The sequence below is a fragment of the Delphinapterus leucas genome, chromosome 9 (genome assembly GCF_059928025.1).
Source record: "Delphinapterus leucas isolate spDelLeu-1000000601 "Yukka" chromosome 9, BTC_Dleu_Yukka2, whole genome shotgun sequence".
Classification (NCBI taxonomy): Eukaryota; Metazoa; Chordata; class Mammalia; order Artiodactyla; family Monodontidae; genus Delphinapterus; species Delphinapterus leucas.
The window spans coordinates 73926138-73945046 of record NC_143137.1 but is presented as its reverse complement, the minus strand read 5'-3'; the positions used below and the strand labels follow the sequence as shown (position 1 = coordinate 73945046).

Genomic DNA, 18909 nt, shown 5'->3' with positions numbered 1-18909 from the left:
ATCAACTATACTTCAATAAAATTAAAAACAAATCTTTCACAGTTTTTGGTTAAGTGTCCAAGCTTGAAAAAATCTTCCCAACAAGCTACTTTGGAAGCCTTTTTTTTATTAAGTTGAATGGTGAAGTCTTCAAGTTTTGGTTTGTTTTCACTTAGGACTTCCTAGTGTTTAATTTTGTTCCAGAAGGAAAAAAGCTTAATTCAGGTGGCAACCCTCTTCTAAGCCAGTATATCTGTATAATACATACTTTCCTTTAAAAAAAAAAAAAAGATCAAAAAAAGAGTATTCACATCACCGTTAAAGTGAAACACTGAGAACAGCAAGAGGTAAATGAACTACAGGCCAATTGTTAAAAGTGAACCAAGGAGTAGCTGCTAGTTAACACTTTTGCACATATCTTCCAGTTGATATGCTCATTAAGATAATCATTACCTTATAATTTCTTCAGTTATTTGTTTTTATCATGAAACATATTGCAACCAAATATTCATTCACTCAGCAAGCAGTTACTGAACACCTACACAGTGCCAGCCTGTCAGAGAGTCTTCTAGACACTGGGGCTTATAATCGTTACCAAAACAAGCATGGTCCTTCCTCTAACATTATTACTTACTCTCTCATAATAGGTATATGACTACAACATTTTACATACTGATTCATTTATTCTTTTACTTATCCAGTTCAATAAATAAATATGTATTAAGTGCCTACAATGTCCGGTCATATAAAGATCAAAGATCTGCCCAATTAAAAGAAAGGCAAAGGATCTGAATAGATACTTCTCCAAAGAAGATCTACAAATGTCCAATAAGCACCTGAAAAGATGTTCAGCATCATTAGTCATCAGGGAAATGCGAATCAAAGCCACAGTAAGGTGCCAGTTCACACCCACTAGGTGGTTATAAAAAAAAAAACAACACTGACAAGTATTGGCGAGGATATAGAAAAATTAGAACCCTCATACATTTCTGATGGAAATGTAAAATGGTGCAACCAATTTGAAAACCAGTTTTCAGTTACTCACCATCTTAAACATAGAGTTACCATGTAACCCAGTGATTCTACTCCTAGGTACATGCTCAAAAGAATGGGAAGCATATGTCCCTACATAATTTGTACACAAATGTTCACAGTTGCATTATTCATAATTACCAAGAGGTGGAAACAACCCACTGTCTGTAAACTCATGAATGGATAAACAAATTGTGTTATATCCAAACAAAGGAATATTACTCAGCCATAAAAAGAAAGAAGTACTGATACATGCTACAACACAGATGAACCTTGAAAACAAGTGAAAGAAGTCAATCACATCTAAGTCCACATATTGTATGATTCTATTTATTTGAAATGTCCAGAAGGGATAGATCAATAGAGATGGAAATCAGATTAGTGGTTGCCTAGGGATTTCAATTCTAAAACTGATTGTGGTAATGACTGCTCAATGCTGTGAATACACTAAAATCCACTGAATTGCCCACTTTAAATGATTAAGTTGTATAGTATGTGAATTACACCTCCATAATGGTGTTACCAAAAGTGAACAAAAATGAATGGCAATCTAACAGAAGGTCAGTCACTTACATTTGAGCTTTTATCAATCTGTAAGGTAAGTAACCGTGCTAATTATAGTTTCTCAGAGGTTCAGTCTTCACTTTTGAGCCTAGTGAGGTGTGTTACAGGATGGTCTTAATCGATAAGGACACCTTTCTTAGTCAATCTGCTTCTTTTTGACTGAAGACATATTCAACCATATCTACATTGACAGCACCATCAAAATTTCTCCCATTAATGGAGCTTCCCTGTCCAAGGGTTTCCAAAATTGATCTTGCAAATAGCTTTGAGAAAATCTTTCTTTGCTAGTGTCATTCGCTATATTACTATTGGCCTAGATTTGAAGACTTTCATGATTGGCTCTTAATGGAAATTTCAAGAGTGATGGTTTCATGTAATTACTGCCTGGGGTTCTCACACATAAGCCATTCCAAAGTTTATACTCGTTTACATCTCCACAATAACAAAACTCATACTTTAAAATAAACCTCTGTGTACGTCGTCTTGTGATTTTCTGACTACTGCTCCATCTTGGTTTGAATTCATTCCTCCCTCGTGTAGTGACTCTGAGAAATGCCAGGTCTATCACGACCTTCTGTGATTTCACACTGAATCTGCTTATGAATTTTCACTGAGTTTTGATTCACATCTCATAAACTTCATTTTTTAACCACTAACCTCTATCCCCAGATGAAAAAGGAATTTAAACATTTTTTCACTTGAAAAATGTACATTTAAATGAACACTGAATGAATCAAGTCCAGTATTTTCATTACTGTTGTCTAATGGGACAGCTCACTGTGGCAGGGTTAGGAACTGCGGTACGCAATTCAGATTTGAGGTGTGTGCAGTGGGTGGGGATGGAGAGGGTACTTGAGAATCAAAACAAGCCCCTAGCAAGAAGGCTAACATATTCTACTGTACAGCACAGGGAACTCTGCTCAATACTCCGTAAGAACCTAACTGGGAAAAGAATCTGAAAAAGCATAGATACATGTATCTGTATAACTGAATCACTTTGCTGTACACCTGAAACTAACACAACATTGTAAATCAACTGTACTCCAATGTAAAATAAAAAGTTAAAAAAAAAAAAAAACCCAGATGTCTAACACATTTGAAAGTCAGAGGTGTTCAGGCCTCATGGAGAAATCCCGGTAGAGGAGTTGGAGAATTCTTTCTGTAAATGGCCGGAGAGTAAGTATTTCAAGCTTTGTCAGCCACATACGTCTCTGCCATATATGCTTCTTTGTTGACAGATCTTTAAAACCATCCTCAGCTCCTGGGCCACATCAAGACAGGCTGCTTGCCCATCGCCACGCCACAGCGCCCACCAGTCTGTGGCGTCAGCGTCCTCTCCTCTCAGTGCAACAGCAGCTAAGGCCACTGGACTGCCCAGTAACAGCAAGTTACAATTTTTCCAGTTAGCCACTACACCTAAGCGTGCTTCCCTCTCTAGGTTTCCGAGAAAAAAAAGGGAGGGACTGGCCAATACGGAGCATGAGGTTCTGACAATTTTGCTTGTGGGTGCAGGTGACACTAGCTTTTGACTCATCAAATATGTATTAAACCAAACATCTCAGTTAGAGCCACACTCCATAAGGTGACTGACAGATGATTCTATGGTTCTAAACCTCCCTTGCATACCTACATATGCCCTGAGGCATTCACATACCCCAGTCTGAGAACCAGAAATCCATCTGCTAGAGGGACAGAGCTGACTTTCTCTGTGAAGAGACAGTTAATCGGGGAACTTGCCGTGCTGATGGCAAAGAGAAGGATATCTGCCTATAAAACTGGTTTTCTATTTTGCTCTGAAACATTACTTTATAGGTTTACATTTCCCAGGGATAGTAAATTAGCCTCAATTGGGGTGTTTATGATCTATGAAAGGCAAAAACTACATAATGACTCAGTGGGTTTTGTCATTGCTGCTAGGTTAATTTTTGGTTAATCTCTGATCTGGGAAAAATAAACTGACGGCTAGCGCTCTCTCTTGACTTGAAGGATCCAAAAAACAACGGAGTTAACCAGAGGGGTGGGAAAAGCAAACAATCACTGTGTTGTTTCTGTGAAAGACAGGAGTCCAGAGTTTGTAACTTCTAGAAAACACAGCAGGCAGTTCCGAGCGCTTGAAATGCAAAGCCAAGGAGAAGCAACAGCAGGTGGGAAGGGCAACCTGAAACTTGGACCTCTACTCTCTTCCAGCTATTCGGTAAAAACTGTAGTTCTTAACCCACCCTCCAGCCCCACGCCCCCCAGGAACAGGACTCGGGCCCCTGTCACTGCATTGCAGTGAGAAGCAAGCGGGGCAGGGGTCTCTGAATGTGGGCTGGAATTGCTCCCAGAGGGTTTTTACTCATCCCTCCAAGGGACTGGGTTCCTCCTGCCCCCTTTTCTCTCTGGCTGAGAAGTGCTGGTTTGGACATGACAGACTGATTATATGAACTCGCAACTGAAATAAAATGGGTTTTCCCAGTAAAAACACCGTATTTTAATTGGATAGGACAGAGAGTGCGCTGTCCACATTCTGTCTCACCTAGCAGAGCTGTAATTTTAGAGCCAGAAGGGCCCCTAGAGATCATTCAATGGATTCTTTTTTATGGACCTTAAGGGTTTATGACTTGTCCAAGGTCATATAGCTTAGTGGCAGAGATGGGACCGGAACCTGGGTCTCTAAACTCCTAGTATAAAGTTCACTGCATCCCACTGCAGGGTAATTTGCTCTGTTTGATGACGACAGCTTGTAACCCTGGCCTCTGTGGACCTGTCTGACCACTGATCACAGGAGAGTACTGAGAGAATATGACTGACTCAGTAACAATCAATGACCACCAGAGAAAAAAAATATAAGGACACAGCTCAGAGGACATGCCCAGCTGATCTTTGGTTAGACATGCTGTCCTTGTTTATAAAAGAGACTAGCACTGATTATCGAGGTGCCCAGCCTGAACCCAAGGGCTATAATTTCTGATGGATATTTTCATAAAATGAATTACTTAATTTATAAAATTTTAAAAGTAAAAAACTTTACTTACAGACGTTTTCTAACTTCTGGCTTTCAGGAAAAGAAAACATAATACTGAAGTATGCCAAAATGCTCAGTGAATTATTGTAATGTTGAATGAGTTATTGTATAATAAAGACAATCATCTATAAATTGACTATAAATTTAGTTTTCCATGTGTCAGGTTGGCATAAAAATCAGGTACTTGGGAATTTCAAAATTCTTTCAAAGGTTATTCACAATCCAGCCAAAAGTTATCATGGGGATGAAAAGATCTGTAATTTCTTCAAGTCATGGGAGGTCATTACTATTTTGGAGGATGGATATGCAATTACATTTAAAATACTTGAAAATAATTTCTTGGCTAATGTTCACAGCATTTCTGTGATAGACTTGGGGGAACATCTCTCCCAATTCTCAGATGTACCTGAAAACCAGAATCTCTGTGAGTTGAGAGATGCAGCATCATCTCAAAATAACCAAGATGAGAGTCTGAAGTCTGAGATTACCATCTGCATTTCTTATTTCTGAGAAATATGTCTAGAAACTAAGGAAATGTCTTTCACTTCTGTTGGCACTGTTCTCAAGGTTTAGTGTAGCTACTGTTGAAAACGCCCTCAGTCTTGGATCATAAAAACCTACATGAATTTCTCTAGTGATCAGATATTCTTACTACGTGAACAAACCTGCCATTATTTTTTATTGCCATGTAAAACCAGACATGGAAAAGCAGCAATATTCAATGTAGAATAAGGACTTGCTTCTGGGGCAGATCCAAGTCTTTACTAGGAATGGCTGCAGTAAAATGCTATTTTTTGCAAAACCTTTCTTACAACACAGTTTGGCGAGAAACTTTTGAAAATATTGTATTATTATACTGAAGGTTGTCCCTCTAGGATGGATGATTCAGAAAGCTAACACATTCTCTGAATAGGAGGAAGTCCATTCTCCAGGCCTCACTGGAGCTGCTTTGTCAAGGTGAAGAGATAGCAGGTGGGTTTTGAGATAAGTAAATAAAATAGTTCCAGGAGTTGGGGAAAAAAAACACACTCAGGAGAAGCAAAGAACCTTCTCAATAGACATCTAAAAGCCTTACTGCATGTCCCACTGTTTCAAATGAGAAGCTTCTAGATTAGACTTGTGAGCTGCAATAGCCCTGGCTGGGCGCACAGCTGAAGGGTCAGGTGCCGTGCAGGCAGCCGGGAGGGGTTACTTAACAACCTCGGCAGGAAGGCCGGAGCGAGGTGGTCAAACCCGGCTCGGGAAGAAAGGATTCGGCTCAAAGCTGCACAGCTGGCCGGACGTTCAAGGAAAGGAAGGAAAGAAAGTCCTGAATTGAAATGAGTTGGCTCACTGCTTCATGCAGTTAATATAACCAATACGTCCTTCTTAAGATAAAAGCAAACTTCGATTAGAATTTTTTAAAAAAAGATTAAAGTCACAAGAGTCCAGATACCACTGAACAGGAAAAAAAAAAAAAAGCGAAAAAAATCATAGCTTATTTCCCCTTTGATATACATATATAGCCTATATGTATAAAACATACATGTTATATATATTTATAAATGTACTTCAATATATCCTTATTTAAACATTATGATGTAGCATGAAAAATGAAATTCTGGTTCCATTTGTATTGTTCTTTTTTTAGAAAATTGCTTTTTTAAAGAAAAGAATCTAAAGGTTATGAATCTGTGGCCCTGTTTGATATTTTCTTTCAGATAAAGTCAAACAATGTTAGCAAGATGAATGAGAAGATGTACTACCTGTAGACCCTGAATATTACACCTAAAATTTTTTAGATTGAATTTAGGGACAGCAAGGTTGCTGGAGGTTTTTTCTGCAATTAAACTTTGTTTTTTCAACTTTAGAAATTGGGAGAGACTAGAATGCCGAATTCTACCAGATGCGGGCTTGAACTGACTTGAAAATAAAAATATACTTACCCCTAGGGACATAATGAGAGAACTACATCACTCCAGAGTTTATTGAAAAACCATAAGCTTCCAGCTCAAGAGAGCGTGTTCTATTCAGTGTGGGGTTTAATTTAACGTGGTTCTATCTTAAATTTCGCCCAGGAACTCATTCGAAGAGATCCATAATCAACTACAGAACAAACGCATGGCAGCAACTCCAAGAGCAGCGACATAATCATAGTTAAACTGGAAACTTGCTAACTAAAACAATTCTTATTAATTTTAGCACAACCTTCAGGAAACTTAGTCATTATAAAATAAATACTATCTGTAAAGTGCTGTCTCTCATTTGATTATTTCTATAAAAATGAAATTTCTATCATATAGCTAATATTTCTATTAGTTTTAAGTTTCTTTCTAGGAAATGCTACTTAAAAGACTATTACTAAAAGAGTAACCATATGAAGTTAAATATAGAATGAAGTATAAATTGTCTTTAAGAAACATTTACATGCTCAGGAACAAGCTGAAATACATCTTGCAGTAAGGTTACTCCAGCTAAAATTAAAGTTCAAAAAGTACTTCAGTAATATTTGGGGAGGTTCGAAAGATTAAAGAGAGAGAATTTTATGAAGATGCTTTACAGATCAGCAGCTTCTCTAATATGTAAGCAAGTAAATTTGCTTTGGAAAAAATACGTGTTGATAAAACTTCCCAGATAGGTTTTCTGTCGATTGATACCATATGATATATTTTACTTAAGATTAGGATTATTTGGAGTTTGGTGGATTTAATTATTTGTAATTACCCAGCTGTTGTCAGCCTGTGGTCATTTTATGACTGGGTATCTACTGTGTGGGTCAGGTTCAACTGTATATCTTCTCAAACACAGATTTAATGTGCTATTGATGAAACCATTACTACAGCCAAATTAAAGTCTGGGCTGATGTATTGGTCCACAGGGAGCTGTCAGACATGAAAGGAGTAATTAGTATTCATTCCTTCATACTCCACAACATTCCAATTATTAATGAACTTCAACTTTTGGACTATGCTGTATATATCACAAGCATCTTCTCAGACATTCATTATTAGGAAGAATAGACTAATACTGTTTTTTTTTTTTAAAGGCCCCCAGAGCAAAGAGAACTAAGATAAACAAAAACACTATAAATAGCCAAAAACTTTCTGAGGGATGTGGCTTTCTCTCAGGAGTATGAAAGTATTATTCCACATGCCCTTGGAGAAGATGATACAGTACAGACATTCTGGGTAAATTCACCAGTTTTGCAATCCCTGCGGGTTGTTTCCTCTTTCTTTTGCTTGTTTTCAATGCTATTTTATCTTTACAATACAAAGGGTAACATATTTGTAACTCCACAGGGGATCTCAAAGAGTAACATAGAAATGTAAAGATAGAAGGGGATGGAAACAAAATCAAGTAAAATGTTCATTGTTCGAGATCAGAACAGAAAAGACCTATTAGAAAGCTGACAAACATGCAGATTAGTTTGGGATGGGATCAAGATAAAGTCAATAGTTTTCTGTTCCTGTTTACCGATGGGCAACTCTATTATTAAACAAAACCATATCAACATGTTTCTATTAATTTTGCTTTCCATTGTTTTCTCCCAGTTTTTATTTACTGTATTAAAAGAAAGGTAATTCCTATTTCTACCAATCCGTTTTTTTTCTATATCCCCTTATAGGTTCCAAATGTATACATATTTTTAAAAAGTTCCTCTCTCGCTTTTAAAACTTACATGAATGAACAAAAAAGCATTTGCTTTGCTTAAACATACTTCTTGTGAGGTAAAAACAATACAGTCACTAAAGTACCAAATTTTATTCCAAAGTACTTTTAAAGCTTTTATGAATAAAACTATTCTTAAAATTTGGAGTGTCCTCATTTTTTTTCACTCAAAAAAAGGGGTGGGGAAAAAAACCCAGGTGGTAGGAATAGTTCCTCATAGGAAGAGGTAGCTAATAGTATCAAATATACAAATCTTTCATGTTATTAAAACAAACAGCAGAAGAATGAAAGTTCCTAACTCAGTTCTCTGGAAGACTTCACAACCCTTAAATACTACGGTGAGCATGTAAATGTGTACAGCTTTGGAAAGCAATTTGGCATTTTCTTTTAAAGCTTACTGTGCGCACTCTCTAGAACCCAACTATTCTACTCCAGAATATAAACTCTGAAGAACCCCTTGCTGTGTGCACCTTTAGATACGTATATGAGTATTCAGTATGCTAATATTCATACCAGCATGTCTTGAAATAGCAAAAAAATCGGAAAATCACCTAAGTGTCCTTCAATAAAAATATTCAATAAAGTGAGAAAGAGCCACACCACTGAATATAACAGTGAAAAAAATGAGATTAGAGTTAAATGAAAAGAATTAGAGCTAAAAGCAAGAATATAGCTAAGTCTTAGAAGCATAATATTGAGTAAAAAACTTCAAGTCCCTTTTAACTATATAAGCTATGATGGATTTTTATAAAGTCCCAAATCAGACAAAAATTAACAGTATATTGTTTTGGAAAATGCATGTATATGATAAAACTATTTTAAATAAAGTAATGAAGTGATGATGAAATTTAAAATACTGACTATCTTTGGAGATGAGGCAGAATTAGAAACGAGAGGAGCACAAAGGTGGATTAAAGAATACTGGTCATCTTTCAGTTCATAATTTGAATGGCAGATACCTGTCTAAATTATTATTATGATTTATAGCTTCTATATATTATATATTTTATATGTATCAGTATTAAATAATAAAATTTAAATAACCAAAACCCTCTACTGCTTTTAGGTGGCAACTTAAAACATCAAAAGATATGACGTATTCCTCCCCTCCCCACCCCTCCCTTTTGCTGATAAGCTTTGTGACTCAACTCATGGTTCATCCACACTTCCCATGTCTGAAAGACAAGGTCTTACTTCACTAGGTCTGTTTGAACATCTGGTCCATGCTCCCAATCACCCACACACTATACCCATCACTCGTTAAAGATTCAAGGGAAATAATACATATTGAATATCTGTATGTGCCATGCTTTTCGTAATTTTTTCCTCACTAGATGACAAAACATAAACAGAAAAACAGGTTAACCAAACCTACCCCCAATCACCAAACTAGAGTGCAGCAGACTAAGATTTGACCCAAGTTCCATCTTACTACTTGAACCCCAATGCTAGTTTCTAACAACAACACACAGTGCATAAACCCCACCTCATAGTCCTAAAAGTCTCTCTTGAAAATGCACAGGTAGCAACCAAGACAATGGGTTGAGCACTGTATTTACTTTCGTTCCCTTTCTTTCCCTTCCCATTGTATTTACTTTTCTTCCCTATGGAAATGATGGAAAGACGCATGCTTAAAGAAACAATGTTTCTTTAAGGGTGGAAGGGATAGATTAGGAGGTTGGGATTAACATATATACACTACTGTATATAAAATAGATAAATAATAAGGTCCTACTGTATAGCACAGGGAACCCTACTCAGTACTCTGTAACAGCCTATATAGGAAGAGAATCTGAAAAAGAATATATATATATATACACATACATATATATATACATAACTGATTCACTTTGCTGTATACCTGAAGCTAACACAATGTTGTAAATCAACTATACTCCAATATAAAATAAAAATTAAATAAAAAAAGAATGAATTAAAAATCATGTTAAAAGATAAGAAAGAGTACAATGAGTGGAAATTTAAAAATTGAGGCATTAAAGAAAGTGATGAGAAACTTAATGGAAAATATTAGCAAAAGTTAACAACAGGCATTCACGGAAGGCTAATTAACATATCCTTATTAACAATAAAATATAAAACAAAGCAGAAATGAAATAAGGATTCTATTATTTGATGTTTCTATTGGCTCTTGCTCATGGTGCCTTATTTCCTCGTGTGTTCTGTGATTTTTGTCTGTGAACTCATGTACCGTTGAATTAGATCTTTCACAATCCTCTAAAGTCTAGACTGACAGACATTATTCCAAAGAGGTTCTTTGTTTGCTTCTGCCAAGTGCACTAGGGTGTGACCAACCCAAGGCCACTTTAAAATAAGTTAATGGTTTGAGGTATTTTAGGGCACGCAAGTAATAAAAATTTGTCTTGGGGCTTCCCTGGTGGCACAGTGGTTGAGAGTTCACCTGCCGATGCAGGGGACACAGGTTCGTGTCTCGGTCCGGGAAGATCCTACGTGCCGCGGAGCGGCTGGGCCCGTGAGCCATGGCCGCTGAGCCTGCGCGTCCGGAGCCTGTGCTCCGCAACGGGAGAGGCCACAACGGTGAGAGGCCCGCGTACCGGGAAAAAAATAAATAAATAAAGAAATAAAAATAAATAAATAAAAATTTGTCTTAAACATTCATAAGAAAGATGGATGTGGTAAGGAATTCTCTGGGGATATTTTTCCATCTCTTCCCAGCACCAAAGTACAGAAAGGAAAGTTTCCTTTCTGTAGTGCTGGTTTTTGCCCTTAAATAGAAGGTATGGCTCCTTGACGCTCTAGCATTAAGCAAGAATCTCTTAGCAGACTCCACACCCTGAATAGGCCCTAGACTTGGTCCAAGCTCTGTACATCCATCAAAACAGAAACCCAGTATTATCAGGTTTTAGCAGGTACCCTCAGGAAAAAAACAGCTTTGGTGTTATCTTTCTATTTCCTGCTTTTTGGTCACACTTTTTTTTTTTTTTTTTTTTTTTGGTCAACTGAGTGATACATTTCAAAAAGTGTTTTTAATAATGTAACTAACATATTTAGCTGTTTTCCAGTATTCACATATCTAATCTGCCACAGTGCCAGAAATAAAAGTCTATGTTTTTATTGTTTTGTTTTTATTTTAGTTAACCACATTTTTAAAGGCATATAGTATGAGTCTTTTCCATAGAGAACTTGTAATCTAATAAGGATATATAAGAGAATTTAAGCATATTTTAAGAATGACATATAAAGTCAAAATGACAGTCACACAGTATAGCATGTAGTATGCATGGGAAGCATTAAATGCAGAAAAGTTAAATTCCCATTTGATTGACTGAATAGCAGTTAAATTCCTAATGAAGTGGATTTGGGATTTGTATTGATAGAAAAGGTAAATAAAATAGCACATTATAGAAAGGGGGATTATCTGTGTGAAGTAATGAAAAATGAGGTTGGTAAAAGGAAACTCAGTAGTATCAAACAGGTAAAGCATTTTGCAGGTTTCACAGAAAAGCTTTAATTCAATTCAAAGTAACTGACAATAGAGAATTCTTAATGGGAGTGATGAAACAAGCAATATTAAAAAAAATTATTTTAACCACTCTCTGGGTTGGAGAGAAGTAAGTAGAGAAAGGATGTAAAGGGATCACTACAGTCAGCATGAAGAAATGAATGGCCTAAACTACACTGTAAGGTAGATATGAAAACAAAACATAAATGAGAAAATAAACAGAGTTTAGGGGAAAAACAGAATGGAAGAGTAGGAAGAGTCAGATTGGCAAAGGAGAATTCATAGGAATTCTACTGAAAGATGGTAGTGCCTATGTAGTTGGAAAATCTGGTTAAGAAACTAGGTTTCCATGCATTAAATTTCATATAGCCTTGAGCATCCAAGAAGACAGTGACTAAGCTCTTTCAGGCCCCATTTTTCCATTCTGTGAAGTGAATGTTCCCTGTTCTGACTATATAGCATCTCCATAGATAATCACATCTTCTATGGTGCTTAACCAACTCTCTATGGAGATGTTCCCCAATCTACATGCTCAGCCAAGATTTTAAGCTCCATACTCACGTATTCCATGGCTTCTTAGACTTTTCCGAGAATGAGTGTTTAAAGTAGCACCTCAATCTTTGAATGTCTAATAAGTGAAATAGTTACCTCTTTCCCTGCACTTACTCCTATTCCTATATCACATCTCTCCATAAACCATACCATCATTTAACCTGGCAGAAGACTGGAAATCACCTTGAACCTTCCTTTTCCCTACTAACAAAATCCCATTATTGACCACGAACTGATGATATTAACTCCTTGAGAATTCTTTGGTTTGCCCTCTCCTCTCCACCTCTACTGTCGCTGGCTTAGTTTAGGCTCGTATCATGTCTCAACTGGAATATTGCAATTGTTTGCTAATTGGACGGACCCTGGCTCTAGGTCCACGTGCCTTCAATCAATACTCCACACGGCCAACAGCGTCCTTTCAAAAACGTAAGTCTGATCTCATTACTCCTAGCCTGCTTAAGAGTCTTCACTAACTTCCCCACTGACTTATGCTCATGATTTTCAAGTGAAAATATGGAAACTCCAGATGTGTTACTCCAGGAAGGCAAGGTCCTTTGGTCAAAAACCACTGCTGTTGTCAACTAGTGTTACTGATAGGAACGGACCCCTTTAATGTCTTTGGGGAAAAAGCATTATCACCCAAGGCCAACCTATGGTCATCTGTGGGTACACAAGGATGTCAACATTCTGGGTACTGATAATCCAGTCTCATCTCTCTGAGTCCATACACCTCCCTTTCCCACCCCCAAAATGGGGCTTTCTACATATTTGAATCCTAACTGCAGGTCCCCAAAGCTGTTGGGCTGTTTTGTGTTTTGCTATTTGGTATTAGCTCTCTTGTTCCAGAATTCTCTTCTCCCAGTCTTCTGTCTGACAAACGCCCACTCACCTTTCAACTCACATTAAATGTAAATGTAATCAAACACAATTGTTTCCACAGAGCCTTCCCGGGTCTCCACTATGGAGCTGATGATTCCCTATCATGCATACTTCTATCACCACACCAATGGCAAGCATTACTTTTACTGTTTGTAGGTCTGACTTTCCCCTAAGGAAATGTAGCTTCCTTAAGGGCAGGGTCTGTACCTTATCACGCTTTGAATCTCCAGCCCCCAGTACAGTGCCTGGCATCTAGCAGTGCTCAGAGAGGGTTTATTCAGTGACTAATAGAATATGCAATGACTCAGATTCTCTGAATAAAGAAACTCTAAAAACATCTAAAAAAACGGGAGATAAACATCTAAATTTACCTTCATAAAAGTGGTTGTTTCCACACATAAGAGTTTAGGAGCTAAAACTGTTATGGTAACAACTGCATGCAATAAACACCATTTATTATATTCTTACATATCATTTAAAATTCTCTTGACCTTTTAAAAAAAGCTACAGTGATATGAGCAATTCTATAAAGCCTAATAGAGAGTGCTTATTCAGGAAATATTATTAATTTGGAATAAATTGTCCTGCTTTGATATTTTGTGATAAAGAATTTGATGCTTTATGTAAAATAATTTGTTTCTGAAATTAAAAAAAAAACCCTCTGGGATTCTTACTTACACTTAACTATAACCACACTGAGAAAAAAGTCAGGACTGAAGTTTATCAGGCTCTGGAAATTTCAGATTATCAAGAAAAAAAAAAATATATATATACACATAAATACAGAGAGAGAGAGACCAATTTTCTTACACCTAAATTGTGTTATTGAAGGTCCAAGTTAAAGCTAAGAGAATATTATTTCACTGACAAAACTTCTAGGTCTTCATAATAGAGTCAGAACCTTAATAACAAGGATTTCCCTTTAGTGACATTCAAGATTCTACACTGTATCTTTAACACATCAGACACAGCTACAATTATATTTATGTTGGAGCTGCAGTTTGTCAAGTGCGTTATTAGACTGTTCTAAATGCATGTCTGAGTAAATTTTGGTTTATTAAACAATTATAAGTTGTCACTCACTATAAATGGATTTAGTTGGTGAGTTGTATAATAAATACTAATCAGTTAGAGACTTTTTACAAAATAGAAGTTAGTCACCCTTAAATAGGCCTATTTCCACTTAAAACTGACAGGAATAATCCAGTGATGAAAAGGGAGACAAGACACCTTTGAGGCAGAGAGTGGGTATCAAAGAAGAAGGGTGTTGGGGAAGTTCTGAATTACGCCTTTGTGAAGAGAAAAAAAAAAAAAACAAAAGAGAAGGAAATCCACGGAAAGAAGCCTAATCAATGTTGATTTCTTGAGTGAAGAGGCACAGAGAGCTGTGGGAATGCCACAATCTCCCCTGAGCCCCACACAGGCTCAGAGACATAAGTGCTGCATCTGAACTTTTACACATTTATAGAAAGTGTGTGATGCCTCCTTGGAAACGGCTTCGCCGCCCCTGAGAGAATGTCCTGGAGAGCCAGTGTCCGGGGGGATGGCAGCATTTGGAACATCACGTAGAGTTCACCAAGGGTGTGCCCAGTCTGCCACTGCCGATATGCGGATGATCTTATGGGTCCACTAATGAACTCTTTTCTTTCTAATGGTTATATATATTTTGAAGGTATAGGGAAAGACAGAACCAGCACAGTAAACCCATGATTTCATAGACGCTATGACTTGGGGTAAGGCTGAGTTAAAAAAAAAAAATAGAGTGGATTTAAAATAGTTTTTTAAAAGTATTAAGTAAATAAGGATACAAGCAATATGCGGTTAAGGCAAACACACTAAAGGTGTTTTGCAAAGTACTGAAGGTAGAAAAACATTCAACTAATAACGGAGCTAATGAAGGAACAACTAATAAAGGAGGAACTTACTCTCAGATTTGTGACAATGCATTTTTGGAATCTATAAATCAGGAATTGGGTAACATGAATCTAAATCCACCAAACAAATAGTCTGAACATCTGGATCATGTCAAGGTTGCTTTGGTCTTAGAATGCAGGAGGCTTGGAATGGAAACTCAGAAACATCACCAAGAATATTCCCATAGATTACACGTGATTATGAGGCCAAGAAATAGAAGCTGATGATCAAACTCATATGTAGCACAAAATGTATGTTAAAAATTCAATAATACTTACTTTCCTCTTTTAATTGTGTTCCTGCCAAGCAATGGATCAAGGACTGGATCTATCGTTTCCTCAAGGTTTTCAAGTAAGATGACATCTCCAAAGGCCAAAGCGGTTTCAATGTCATTCAAAAACCTTAAAGTTCAGTCAGAATCAAGAAAAAATGTAAATGAGCACAGGGAAAGTGTTCAAAATTATTTATACTCAACTGTATTTAATGTAAATACTTTAGATGGAACAAACTAACTTAGAGAAAACTAAATATTTTATAAAGTAGTGTTTTCTTCAACTAGAATACATGGAAATTAAAGATTAGATTTTGAGGTAAATTTCAGTTATATTTTTCCAAGTGAAATTCAGTAGTGTGAACTAATGAGTCCGTGTAAAAATTACTTACTTTTGATAGTAATCATGGTTGAAATAAATGTAACCTACCCAAACATTATAAATTTAAATTTACTCAATAGGTCCTCTTTTGATAAAAAAAAATAAAAATTATATTAAATGCCTTGTGGCTTTATCAAATTTTCATTTTTTAAACATTTAGATTCAGTCATGTAAAGTGGTGAACTATCATTTTATTTCATTCCCACTCTCCAAAAATAGTCTCTCCTATTCAAAAATAATTTCCTCCAAGTATTCAGATAAGCAAAGAGACCATTTATCTGCACGACTGCAGACATTCCTTATTCCATTTTACATGTCAAAAGATGATGGAGGGGTGAAGTAAAGTATCAGTATGACTAAAATTATTTATTCCGCATTAACTGAAGACCAACTGCATACCAGAGAGCTTTCTACTTATCAGAAAACACTGTCATGCGGACCGAGGGACAGAAAATCTCAGAGTAGATTCAGTTCTCAAAAGTGACATGTAAAGCTTGACTAAAAAATTATCTACAGGCACTCTGCTGGGAATTGAGCCATGTTAAATCCCCACTGTAGGCGAAGTACATATTCAGGAATATAACTGGAACCACTGTTAAACCTATAGGTGCAGCTGACAATTCTTGGGTTACCATATGCCAAAGTCCTAAAGAAGGATTATAATACATTGTATTACCATTCTTGGCCTTAGGAAATTTTTCCTCTCACATTCAGTGTTTTGTTCTAACCTTCCAACGAATTTCTTCTTCAGGTAAGTGGATGCCACCCAATGTAAATGCCCTTTCAACAGAGATACTTTATGGGAAACGTGAGCAGGCAGATAAACAAGTCGTACCAAACTATCACATTTCAAAGTGGCAGCGAGGTCTAAGAAATGCCAGGACTTGGTAAAAGCCAGCCCCATTTCCGGCAGCTCAACAGAAAGTCAACCCTTCAGGTTTCACATACCCTTTCCGGCCCACATGTGTGATTTTCAGGTCAGTTCCGTACTTGTTCTTGATCCACTTAATTCCCTGCTGCTGGGGATCTATCAGCAGGGGCCAGCGCTCGCAGTGTGTTAGGATGGCCGCGTTCTCCGTGGACATTCTGTCACTGGGCAGTCCTTCATTATTCCAGGTGGCAACCGTGGCATCATCCGTCAACAAGGCAATCATGCCCAGGCCTTCAGTTACTGGGATGGAGACCTTTAAAATCAGAGTCGAAGGCAATAAACCGTCAGTGCGGCAGAGCACAACAGACAAGAGAACAACAGACCAAAGCCCAAAGAACACATACAAATTCCCCTGACTCTCAACAGCCAAATAAAACTCCCATCATGAAATACAATTCGACCCGATAAGCCCCCTGTTCACCTCTTGGAATTTTGTCAACTGCAGCATCCAACATCTGATTTGTTCCTGCATCTATCTGGCTTCAGGCAAAAGGGACTTTGCCCTCTATACACACCTACAGCAACCCCAACAAGGTGAGAGTGAATTTAGACTCCAGCAAGGATGGCAGGACAACAGAAATGTATAATATTTGCCCAGTGGAGTAATCATCCCACATAAGCAATGCTACATTGCACTCTCTTGCTTCCAGCATTTCATCTTTCTTCTACAGATCAACACTACAGAGATGACTTCTCTCTCTGGGGTGGGTTCATGGAATCTATTCAGTCCGCTGGAACTCCGGCAGCTTGTGGTGGTACCCAGCAACTTCGACTACAGCCTCTCCTCTGAGAGGGAACTGTCTACAGTGTGACTGTGACGAGAAGCATTACGAAGTGGGGAGTTGTTGGGGGAGGGATAAATTAGGAGTACGGGATTGACAGATGCAAGCTATGTTACATAAAATAGATAAGGAACAAGGATTTATTGTATAACCCAGAAAACAATATTCAATACCTTGTAATAACCTATAATGGAAAATCACCTGAAAAAATATAAATACATAACTGAATCACTTTGCTGTACACCTGAAACTAACAAATATTGTAAATCAACTATACTTCAATAAAAAATTGTTTTACAAAAGAAAAAAAACCAAACTTGCCTCCTTTAAAAGAGAGAAAGAAGAAACCTATTTTTTTTTGAAACCTGTTTTAAAGATAAGCATCAGTTCTTTACAAAAGTGGACTGATTTTACAAAAAATAAATAAGATTCTAGAAAGGAATTTATTAAGGAATTTATTTGATCAGTCATCAACGACCAAACGTTTATTGAGCACCTCCTACATGTGTGTGGAGACACCACTATCAGCAAGATGAATAAGGAACTAGTCCCCTGGCTGGGTAGGGGGGCTAACATGGAAACATGCCTCCATAAGAGAGGGCAGTAAGAGCCCGACCTGGATGAAGTTGGCAGGGGAGGCTGTAGCAGCAGTAGGGGTTTGATTTCTTGGTTGCCCACAAAGCTTCAGCAAACAGAATGCTGGAAGAATTCCCACAATAAAGCTGGGATGCAACGTGAGGTTAGTATAGGAAAAGTTAGCATAATATGTCTACTGTTCCTACTGACAATGGTATCTTATAAATAAAGCAAACTCTACCTCCTAGTGATAGGAGCAAGCAGCCTTGATATCTGACTCCACAAGCAAATCGCTCTCTTACAGAATAAGCATCCTCTTATTAGCAAGAACTCCATGGCTTTAATTTCTTAACTTCTACTTAATACAAAGAACTTGAAACAACTAGAGGCTTAAAATAACTTTAATTTCTGATGCTATAAAGAGTAAGCGTGTAGATCTTGTGTCCGAATTCAACAATTTGAATTGTTTGAGCACCTACTGTGTACAGAGTACAGTTCAGGGGATCAAAGAGAAGTCCCCCTTTGTTAATGGCCACTTTAACCTAGTAGGGGAAACAAAGCAGGTAACTCACACTATAGAATATCATAAATACTTTAAAATACGTTGAGACTTAAATTTTTAGAAACAAAGTTTAGGATATTTGCTTTACAGTATGATGTTCAAATAGGCAGTTGCGTGACACAGAGAAATTTTTCCATCAAAAAATTTTTTGATAGTTGCAATACAGTTATCACTTTCACAGTAATTTTAACCTAGGTTTAAAGTGGGGAAAATAAACCTCAATTCATATGTTATCTTCTTTTTAATCCACTCTTCTTTGCACAATTCCTTCAAGGAGTCTGCAAAAACAGACACCAAGTACGAAGAGGGAGTCCAAAGTCAGCTTGGCAATACAGTGAGAATCCATTTA

The 18909-nt window shown here is 37.2% G+C and overlaps 1 protein-coding gene across 1 annotated transcript in view; it reads right to left on the bottom strand.

The window, feature by feature from the left end:
• The window catches only part of DNAH11 (dynein axonemal heavy chain 11), a 335983-nt gene that overhangs the window by 58322 nt on the left and 258752 nt on the right, over positions 1-18909 (bottom strand). The window contains exons 64-65 of the mRNA XM_089917707.1: positions 16658-16893; positions 15335-15457 (exon numbers count right to left, since the gene is read on the bottom strand). Of these exons, the coding sequence (XP_089773833.1) occupies positions 15335-15457; positions 16658-16893 (359 nt within the window). The remainder of the gene's footprint in view (positions 1-15334; positions 15458-16657; positions 16894-18909) is intronic.